Source organism: Paramormyrops kingsleyae, chromosome 13 (genome assembly GCF_048594095.1).
Source record: "Paramormyrops kingsleyae isolate MSU_618 chromosome 13, PKINGS_0.4, whole genome shotgun sequence".
Classification (NCBI taxonomy): Eukaryota; Metazoa; Chordata; class Actinopteri; order Osteoglossiformes; family Mormyridae; genus Paramormyrops; species Paramormyrops kingsleyae.
This window is the reverse complement of record NC_132809.1, coordinates 29,462,971-29,474,046: the sequence shown is the minus strand read 5'-3', so window position 1 is coordinate 29,474,046 and position 11,076 is coordinate 29,462,971. Positions and strand designations below refer to the sequence as shown.

Below are 11,076 nucleotides of genomic sequence, written 5' to 3'. Positions count from 1 at the left end.
GTCCAGCTGTATGGACCAGGGACCCGGTTTAGAGGCATTGCTTGAAATTAAAATTTCATTTTGACTCGAGTGGTGAGAGCGGAGGTGTGGGCAGAGGGAGAGGAAACGGGCGAGTCACACAGGGTCAAGAGTACGCGGGCGGGAGTCAACGAGCGAGGCAGGGCTCCCGTCCAGCTGTTCCTGTGATTGTTTTTGGAGATTTTATCAGCTGCTCTCCAGTCCAGAGACCGAGTGCCGTAAAAAACCATGACTGCATGTAACAAAATGGAAGTTGTCCCGTCTCTCACCCACATACACTGACGAAAACATTGGCTGTTTAAAGATAAGAAATCACACATTTCAGGTGGTTACATATACTTCAGGTGCTGACCGTTAAAATGATATGTTGTGTTTCTAGGTAATTGGTCTGAATACATATTTTAACATACTAAGATTAAAAAGAAAATCCATTCAAAGGATTAAAATTACAAAACGCAAAAATAGAAATAATCTCTTTTGAAAGACACTATATAGCTTACGCTCACAGAAAGCTGGCAGGGACTCCAATATAAATATTTTGCATTTTTCCACTCTTTCAGATAACTAAATAAACTGACAAGAAATTTCATTTCGCAGTGATTCCAGCTATAAACAGCAGAGAGTTCATTGTCATATTTAGGTTAAACAGACATACTTGTCATTGTACGGTAGAGCCAGTGTAGAAACAACAAAAAAATACAGTATTTTTTTAATGAAACTCATTTAATTCAATGTAGTCAGCTGTTTAAAAAATACACAGCTCCACTAGGGGGCACTGTCCCCCAACTCACAACTGAACACGGTACACGTGGCCTTCAAAAGGAAGTGTTTTAAACAAGGGCATGTAATGCATCGATTAATTGGGATTAGCTTCAACAATACCATCAAGAAAACAAACTATGCTTGCCAAGCTAAATAAAGCAGACGGAAGCAGGACCCAAACGCTTCCGTGTGACGTCTGACACAGCAAGTTCCACCATGAACCTCAGAGGAAGTGTCACAGGATGCAGGTGGCAGATTTCGTTCTGTAGCACGGTTTACAAAGTTGACCCTTGGACAGTAACAATACCAGCAACTTCAGGGAGGCGTTGGCAGCCCACTTCCCACCGAGTGATCCCCCCCCCCCCCATTCCCTCGGCTGACACCGGCCCACCTCCCCCTGCCTCTTCAAAGCTGAGAAGCCAGAGTGACAGTTATGTGTTCAGTCTGGGAGGCAGGAGCATGAGGCTTCGAACGTGTCATGGAGGGGTGCGGCCAGGGGTGTGGCCAGAGGCGGGGCCATGGGCGGAGCCAGCAGGAGCAAAGCCTCTCATTTGACATGTTCCTCACTGTGGGAGGAGCAGTAGTACTTCTTGTGTGCTATAAAAGTGGAGAGACTGCTGAACTTGATGTTGCACAGACGGCAAAAGCGTGTGTTGCCGTTCTGCAGGGGCGAGACGAGCGCTGTCTTGGGGAGCACTTGGCTGTGCCCATGAGGGGGGGTCTGTGAGTGTGCGGCATCAGGCACGGGTGAGACAGTCAGGGGGGCGGTGCCCAGAGGGGAAATCCCACCCTTGTGAGACCCCAGGGGGCTTCCGTTGACCAGGGGAGAGGAAGGGGAGAGGGGCTCACTCTTCACCCGACCGTTCACGCTTTCCCTGTGAAGGGGTGGGCCCAGGTTTGGGGGTGTGGCCAGGGGAGGGTCCTTGGGGCTCAGGTTGGGGGTGGGGCTAACAGGAGCAGACTGGGCCTCAGAGTGGCGGGCCGCGTCCCCATCGTCGGAGAAACTGCGGCCCAGCGCTGGCTGCAGGGTCAGGACCAGGCCGTGCACCGTTCTGAAATGCTCCATCAGGTCGCCCATGATTGCACCGTTGGGTGGGCAGTAAGGGCACACCATGGGCAGGTTGGTGGCGGGGGAGGCATGTGCTTTGGCACCGGATGGCGCTGGCAAACTGGGCGACCGAGCGAGCCCGGGCTGCTGCGTGCTGAAAGACACTGCCATGGCCACCGAATCCGGCTTCACCTCCCTGCTGTCCGTGTGGTCCGAGCACAGCTCCGGCCCGTCCGGGGGGCGTGTTGGCGGTGACGTGGAGGCGGAGCGCTTCAGCCGGTGGAGCTGCTCCAGAGAGCGCTGCTGCAAGGTGGTGGCCGGGCAGTAGAAGGTCTTGTGGGCCAGGTAGTTCTCGATGCTGTTGAAGCTGATGCTGCAGGCGGTGCACTTGTGGTAATCGGTGAGCGGCAGTGCTGGCAGCCCTACCTGAGGGGCCTCCCGCAGACGGGGCCTCTTGCTGAGGTCAATGGGGCCCTCACCTTCAGGCCCAGGGCTAGGGGAGGGCCCAGAGAGGTGCCTTATGGGCAGGGCAGGCTGTTCCAAAACCCGGGTCATCGGGGCCACGGGCTCCTGCTTCGTGGCCAAGGTGGGAGCCAGGGCTGGGACCGGCACAGGAACGGGGACGGCAGCAGAACCCGACAGGGCCTTGGTCTGGGCCATGTGGATCTCGTACATCTTCTTGCGCTTGCGAGTTCGGATGGGCTGCGGCAGGAAGGTGGCCTTGCCCTGGTGGGGGCGCTGGTTGGACGGGTCATGGCGTGAGGCGCAGTAGAAGCGCTTGTGTACGATGTAGTTTTCATGCCGGCTGAAGCGGATGTTGCATGCCTGGCAGAAGGTGCGGCTGGGGTCGTCGTCGGTGTCTCCCACTGAGCCGCCGGGGCTCTGGCTGCCCTCGCTGCTCCGGCCGCCGCTCTCCCCCTCTGAGGACGTGGGGTCCTTCAGCGCTGCCTCCTCGCTCTTCACCTCTACCACCAGCGTGGTGTCCACCTCAGACTCCGCGTCGCTGTGTGGGGGGGGAGGGGCCTGGCTGCCCGCCGGGCCTGGAGGGGAGTCGTACGGAGTGGGGCATCCCGGCACAGCCGTCCGCTCTTTCCCCTGCGGGGCGGGACCGGCCACCTCGCCCTGCTGGTGCCGGCTGGAGCAGTAGAGCCTCTTGTGGACGTAGAAGTTGTTGACGTTGTTGAAGGTGATGTCGCACTCGAAACACGTCGCCCCCTTCTGGACGGGGGAGCCGGCAGCATAGAAGGCAGGCACGCCGCCCGAGCCCTGGCCCTGCTTCAGCCGGCTGTGCACCATCTCTGACATCTTGGCCAGGATCTCCGAGGCCTGTGGCATGATGGTGGCCTCGGGCCCGAACACGTACTGTGGCAGGAACACGGCACCGCCGGGGATGACAGACCCTCCCACACCCACATGCACGGGGCTGGATCCTGGTGTGGGGCTGGGGAGCTCCGTCTTCACATGCACCGACGGCGGACTGCGGGGGGAGGATGTCTGTGAGGAGTTGTCCTTCACCTGCCCTTCCTGGCCTGACGCCTCCTCACTCGTGCTGGTTGAGTCACACTGAGGCTCCTCCTTAACCTTCACGGGGGTCGGGGACACGGCCGGGGCAGACGGACTCCCTTCCCGAGCCGCAGTCGAGGCCCCATTGGTCCCGGGGCTGGCCGAGTCGGGCCGTGGCGTGGTGGCAGAAGGGTCCGGACGTTCCGCGGAGGGGGGGCTATGCCGGGCCACGATGGGGCCCTTTGCCTCCAGATGGCCCCGCACATGCTGCTGGAGGAGCGAGGGGGTGTCGGCCACAAAGCCACACAGCTGGCACTTCGGGGGGGCGCCAGGCTCCATGGGACTCTTGCCTGAGGGAGGAGAGGGAGGTCAGGGAGGTCAGGGGAGGAGAGGGGCCACCTGCTTGCAACTGGGGGCCCTGGTAGTACTTTAAAGCAGTGGATCTCAGATTCATTTCATAAAAACTAGTGCAGCTATTGGTACACAGAACAATAACCGTGACACATGAAGGCATCGTAACAAAAAATTCTGATAATACATATTTTTTTTTAAATCATATACTCTGACTTTGGCCTTCAGGATGAGACAGGCGGAGGCCCCGTCTGTTACCTGCAGCTGGCTGCAGTGGGGGCAGGCCCGGCCCGGGGGAGTACACCTCACTGCGGGAGCCTGGCTGGCACACCATGTGACTGGTGACCAGGTGACTGTAGAGGATGTCCCTAGTGGTGGAGACGAAGCCGCAGCCATGGCAGATGCCCTTCAGCGTGTCCGTGTGCACCTTGAGGTGCCGCTCGCAGTTGGCCTTGGTGGTGAAGGCCGACAGGCAGATGAGGCAGACAAAGGGGCGCTCACCTGAGAGAGGGACGGAGAGAGGGAGTGAGAGAGAAAGGAAGGGAGAGAGAGAGGGAGAGAGGATGACAGAGGAGGAAAAGGAGGGAGGAGAGAGAGGGTAAGAAGGAGAAGCGGAGTTGTATGAATCTGGTATTTCTTTAAACACCAGCAAACTATTATTGTGATTTTCTGGACTTGAAAAAGATGTGAAATTGTGTTTCTCTGGGTTTCCCCTTATATGCACTCGTTCAGTTCACTGATTGCGATGGTGTTCCCCAGCCAGGAGTCCTATAGTGCCTGAGATAGGCTCTTCCCTACATCACAATTTTAGACAGGTATGTTGATTCTGGGCCCCATTGAACGCCCCCCCCCCCCACATCCCTGGTGACTGCTTGTAGCCAATAGTGGGCCTCCGAGTAACAGCATGGTTTGTGTGGTGATAAACAGGGCCATTGGCCAGGATAAATAGGGGGAAGATGAGATCGATCAAGTGTCTTATTCTTACAGGTATTTACTGATATTCCTTACATATCAGTGGCTCTTGGGATGTGTTCCGGAAAACGTGTCCGTGTCCATGTCCACATCTAAAAACACTGCACCCTCTAGTGTAACTGACATGTACTGCTGCAGTGCAGTGAATGACGGTGGTCATGTGACAGCTGAGGGCCTCACCGCTGTGCGTGCGCATGTGGATCTCCAGGGAGCTGGCGCTGGGGCAGCTCTTCCTGCAGTGGGAGAAGGGGCAGACGCGCTCATTGGGGTACGAGTCCTTGGGCTTGTCCTGGGGGGGGGAGCCGGCTGCCTGCTTCTGCCGGCTGGCACAGTAGTACATGAGGTGGGCCTGCAGGTTCCTCTCGCTGCGGTACCAGATCCCACAGTCCTTACACGGGAAGATGTCCTCTGAAACACCGCAGCGGGGGGGAGGAGACGGTGCTGAGACACAATCACATGGCAAAAACGAACAGCAGGCAGAGGACCTGGGCAGAGGGCACGAAGCGCTGCACAAGTCACATGGGCAGGGTCAAGGGTCACATATATTAGCTTGTCTTTCTTGGTCTCTTATTTTCCACCTAAAGTCAACCTGTATTACATCTTGTGAAAACTAAACAATGTACAAGATGCAGCAGATGGATAAAATTTTGCAGGTAATTAATTGTTACTCTTGGAAAAAAAGCACTGAATTGTAACCAGTTTCCTAAATTTTATTCCTTTTATACACTAACACAAATTGTTATTGTACTGTTATTTTAAGTCGGATATGTGATGGAACATAAGATATTGCGCAGTGAACCGCTCCGTAGGCAAGCACAGGAACTGCCATGTGTAAGGGGCAATGCTTCTCTTTGTCATTATTTTGTTAGCCAGTTTACAGTAAATTTGCAATAGAATAGTGTTATTATTTTTGTGAATTTTTAACTTTGAGGAATTTCGATTTTTGCCGTTCAGAATCATGCCGGTTACTCGAGTGTGCCACTACTCCAGATGTGGGAGATTTTACTGTACTGTGATTACTGCCACCAAGGCTGCCTGAATGAGGTCTCTACTTCCAGAACAGATCCATCTTCTCCACAGCAGCACTAACAGGTCACTCCCTGAGTGGGTATGGTAGTAATCACGCCTATCTGGTGTCAGAGCTCATGTTCATTGGCTATTTTGATAATGAGTTCTCCAGGATTTAATTAGCTCGTTAAGCGCCCAGCCCTAATACGACGGGAACTGGGAATATGTATGATGGTGTTTTATCCCCCAGGTTCATGTCTGGTGATTAATCACTGCTTCATCAGTCCACGATGTCTGTAATAAAGGCTTTCCCTCAGACATCATAATGGATACGGCAGAGCAGTTTATAGATGAAAAGTAAACGTTCATCCAAGCATGGAGAGGAGATCTCTCTAGTGAGGAAAGGAATGAGACTTCAAAACCCTGATGGATTTGATCGCTGTGTCAATCGCTGGCTGGTTTAAGGAAGTACTCATTGGATACTTTGTTGGTTTTCGTTGAGTTAAACTAATGGGAGATAATCCCAAACCCACTAGAGGTTTTGTGGTCTCAGCACAGATACTACTGCACTCTCTGTTTACTGCAGGCACTCATACAGAATTTATCAGGATTGTTTATCTATGAGAACCGGATTATGCACAGGACAGCCTGACAGATGCACACATTGTCCACATGTCCTAAAAAGCTCTTACTGTTGATGACAGCTGTGGCCAAGATGGCCGCCATGCCAGCCTGTTGGGGGAGGAGCTGGAACTCGGGGAGCGAAGCAGCGGGGTAGGCCGACTCCTCCTTCACAGACACATTCTGATTCTCCGCGGGGGAGGTCTGTTCTACATCAGGCCTCATCAGCACGGCCAAGAGACTCTCTCCCTGTTGGACCTCACGGGTCAGCTTGCAGAACAGCTGCTCTCCTGGGGGAGGGGGCGTAAATAAGGTTAGACCGTGGTGGTGGTCACAGTACCAAGCAGGTCCATCGGTTACTGAGAACATTCAATTACATTCAGATCGAATTACAAACTATCGACTGATCAGGGGACTCCTCTGAGGTCATGGTCATTACCAGTGAGGGGGGTGGGATTTTCCGGCCTTACCTCGGCTATAGATGGAGCAGTTGGCCGTGGTGGGGGTGGAGGTGAGGGGCAGTTTGTGAAGCCAGCAGTCTGGGTCTTCGCTCGCCAGAGTCCGGCCGGGATGCTGCAGTGGCAACACCATGCAGCCGGTCAGACTTAACACCGCTCTTAAACACATTCGCGCTTAAAAGCATTTCGGGGAAACACACTCACAACGTCTCAAGACAATAGTGTTACCTGTTTACGAAGCTGTTTAACTGGAATGACCCAGACTAGGCAGTTCACTCAGAGGTTCACTCTACATGCCGTCCTTATATAGCAGAGGCTTTCGTCCAAAGCAACGTACAAGTATATATATGCACACACAGACAACACAAGTCCGCACCACAGTAATGCTGAATTAAACTATCACTGAAGGTTTCTCTTGAACCTAATGGGGATTCCCTCTCAATTTAAACCATCACCATTCGTTTAATGGTCAGTGAGCATGAGGTACAGTGTCTAATTGTAGTCAAGACGATATGAACGATAGAGTTCAACTCCCCCCTACCACTGGGTGGCAGCAGAGTCGGCTGGAAGCCCATCCAGCCACGGCTGGCGGACCTACCTGATGTGCATCGCTGGGGGAAGATGGAACCTTTCACTACCTACATCATAACGGCCGATAAAACTGTTGTGAAAGTAGAAAAAAAAACACAACCTCGAACCTCACAGGAGATAAAGATATAAGATTTTTTATGGTCATTGAAAAAACAAATGGGGAAAAAAAAAAAAGTATGAGAGTATGGAGGCATGCTATGAGATTTCCTTTAAACAATGGTTGCTCTTGGCTAAAGATGGCCTGTATTGTATTTCATAGCGAGCACTCACTGATGCTGAAGATATTTCCCTTTTGTTTTAATTTGAACCCACAATCTTTGTTCTATCCATGGCCATAAGCAGAGTCCTAATTTGTTTCAGACTAATTCTGACTAAGCGCTGACTGAGCTGTTCTTTGGGAAGGAGAAGAGGAAGCAGGGCCGATGGGAAAGCGAACAAGCTCCCCAAATGCACTCAAACAGCAACAGGAGCTTCCACCAATCAGCAAGCGCCTCTGTCCCCTACCCCCTTGCCTATTGGTCAGTCGATTTAGCTGCCCAGAATCATGCCATACCACTCATCACTGCTAAAAGCGCTTAGTCCTCACCTCTTCAGTAGGTTAGACCCCAGTGGGATTTTTTCCTCCCTTGAACTAAAGGGTTTTGTTTCTCCTCCCATGTTGCATCCTGGCTTTTTCAGCACTGAATGTCACAGTGATCGGACATTACAGGTTGTCATGGTCGTCGTACCCATCCTTCCCCGGCCGAGCCGTACTGGAAAATTCCTTGAAGTGCTGTTTATCTAACGACGAGGAACCCAGACGGGAAATTCGCACTGCGGGGTAACTTACAACTGAGGTGTTGCCAGCCCAGGAATAGGGCTCGTTAAGCTAATTTTACCTTATGAACACCTTTAAATTTGGTATTTGTGCTTTATATGTTATATGTTTTCATTGCTGTTCTTTTTTCACAATATTCGTGGGCTAGGTTGGTGACAACCTTTCATTGCATCCAAGCCAACCTAAATATTCACCTAGCCATGACTACCACTCCTTTTACGTCATCACGTTTTTCACTGAGCATCCTGGTCTGCATCTGTCATTAATGGAGAAACAAAGCCGCTTGCTCTCATTGCTGCTAGGCAAAACGGTGATGCTCTTCTTAATTAATTTGATTCAAATCCACTTGCAGTGTTATATGTTCAACGATTCAGGCCGTTTGAGCCAATAGGAAAAGGCAGATGGGCTCAGGGGTTGGCCACCTGCAGGGGGGGCTAGAGAGCTCGTTTGACCACCTACATGCACATGCTCGTGTGTTTACCTCACCTTTGTGTTTATATGAGTGTGCGGGCCCCCCCCCTCGCCAGCATGTAGTACCATTGTGAAATGTGCGCGTGGGGGTCACACTTGGCTCTGGTTTGCTCACATATTTCGCTTTTGGAAGCTGATTTCAGCACCCAGTGAAACTCACATGATGCCTCCCAGTCTGTAGGTGCAGGAGGTACTTTTCAAATTCCAAGTTTTATGACTCAGGGCACGAAGGGCCTGCAGATAGGCAAATACGTTACGGTATCTGTAACGGACATCTAATGCGTCGCTACACAGCCGATAGCCACGCCGCCGCCTCCTCTCGGACTCCTACTCGTGGGCAGAGAGCCAAGGGCACCATCAGCAGACTTTCCAGGCCCCCGGCCCCCCGGCCCCCGGCCCCCCGGCCATAGCCTTTGTTCCACCGTACCATTTAAGCAGTCACTCCAGGAAGGCTTATTCCTCCAAGAGCGATGGGAAAAAAAAAACAGCCTTTTCTTTCCGTTACACCGACCACACACACATCTCTGTCAAGCCCCTGACTCCGAAGAGGGGATTTCGGCACCAATTAAGCCAGACGAATCACCCTTAACGCATCTGTAGCGGATGTGGGAATGCCAGCTGTCATTGCTGTTACATCAGCACGATGTCAACGCAGGGTATCTAGGTTAGAAAAGAGTATTCAGTTTATAATAACAGTTAAAGAAAAGGTTCCTCAGCTCACCCAACATGGGAAACTGCAAGGCACTTAAAGTAGCTCAATGAGTAGAAATAACATTTCTCAGTGAGTTGGGTAATTCAGGGACACTTACACACTGCGGAAAAAAGCAGTCAGAACTGACCCTTGGCAGAGTATATTTTGTAGTATAACCCTAAAGCATTACCCTGTACCCATTACCCTGTACCCATTACCCTGTACCCTCTTGGTTTATTTCCACAGACTAGAAGTTAGAGGAATCCACTGTTAAGCAATGCACTCTTTCACTCACCCATTCTCATTCTCACTCACCCTCTCTCACTCACTCACCCTCTCTCATTCTCACTCACCCTCTCTCTCATTTTCACTCATTCTCACTCACACTCTCATTTTCACTCATTCTAACTCACGCACTCACTGATGCCCTCTCTGCCGGTCTGCTACAAATTTCCCAGAATGCATTGCCAGGAGTTGCGTTTAAATGGTCGGTCACACGTTGCAGGGCTCCAAAGAGGACCGGGTCAGGATGGAATAGAAGCAGAAGCGTTCCTGCCGTGGTGGGCCTGCCTCGGTCATAGCCCGCGTCCTCCCGGCAAAGCCCAACACTTTGAAAGCGTTAAGCTGCAGCTCGAGGCTGCCTTTGAGTCCTGGCTAAGCCCCCAGGCTGCCCCTCGTCCGTCATGAATATTAACCAGCAGAGCAGAGTTTTAATCTGCCTGATCCCCACACTGCTGCTGCTGAGATGATAGCAAATCTAATTATTTGGTCTGATATTAACCAGCGGCACCCCCCCCCCCCCACCACCACCGCACACCGCCTTGTGCGCACCCCCCCCCCCCCCCCATCCTGCCCAGCACCTCACCAATTGCCCCCTTACCCCCTCCTCCCCCAGAAACGCCTTCTCTCTTATCATTCCCAGAAACACCCATTTCTCAGCCGATAAAAATGGAATCCAAATGACGCATGGCCGGCTTCATCTATTCACGTTCCGATACCCAGAAGAAAAAGAGAATTCTTTTCTCGCGGCACCTCTCAGTTCAAGCCTTAGACCGAATCCTAGAAAGTTCCCCCTCCATGAAGCTGACAAAAAAGCAAAACAAAAAAATAAAATAAATAAAACCAGTGGGAGTGGGGAGAGGGAGCCTTTTTCCTTTCTGTCAGATCCGTCTATAATGTCAGCCGGTCAACGTGTGCTCAGATAGCGGGGAAAAACCAGCCGACACTCTTTTCATTCGGTTTTATCTCCCCCAAAACTACACACAAAGAAAAGACAGGGAGACCTTTTCCATCTCAGAAAAGGCTGCTTCGAGTTAAGGGCTATCGGTTCTTACAGCGCCAACACATAAGATGCCATTAAGAACGTCAGGATCAACAACTTGGGTAAACAGATTACATATATCTTGGAATACATACATATGTGCATGGGACTGAAACCTGAAAAACTATGGTAGGTTTGTTCCACTAAAAGACCCACTGCCTGCAGTCCTAATGTTGCAGTCAAAGAAGGGGATAGCAGCCCTGCAAGCCAGTCCATCTGAACCCCACTGAAATCTTAGAAACCTACTTATCACCCCCCCCGCCACCCACTCCCCCATCGTTCTGTCTCTTCAGCTCCTTCCCATCTCCATAAGTATCTTCCAGCATTTCTCCCTCTTTCCTCTACAGGAAAACACTCATCTCCTGACAGGGGTAGAATGAGTTCACTGTACCATACAGAAAGGCCAGTGTGTCTCCCATTGGGGGTGGGGATTTGAACCAAACG

At 51.9% G+C, this 11,076-nt stretch overlaps 1 protein-coding gene across 1 annotated transcript in view; it reads right to left on the bottom strand.

Annotated features, from left to right (window-relative positions):
- Positions 1-1,143: 1,143 nt before the first annotated feature.
- zfpm1 (zinc finger protein, FOG family member 1) overlaps positions 1,144-11,076 on the bottom strand; it is a 67,171-nt gene continuing 57,238 nt past the window's right edge. The window contains exons 5-9 of the mRNA XM_072698587.1: positions 6,754-6,856; positions 6,355-6,573; positions 4,835-5,062; positions 3,941-4,183; positions 1,144-3,681 (exon numbers count right to left, since the gene is read on the bottom strand). Coding sequence (XP_072554688.1) covers positions 1,328-3,681; positions 3,941-4,183; positions 4,835-5,062; positions 6,355-6,573; positions 6,754-6,856 — 3,147 coding nt within the window. The 3' untranslated portion in view covers positions 1,144-1,327. The remainder of the gene's footprint in view (positions 3,682-3,940; positions 4,184-4,834; positions 5,063-6,354; positions 6,574-6,753; positions 6,857-11,076) is intronic.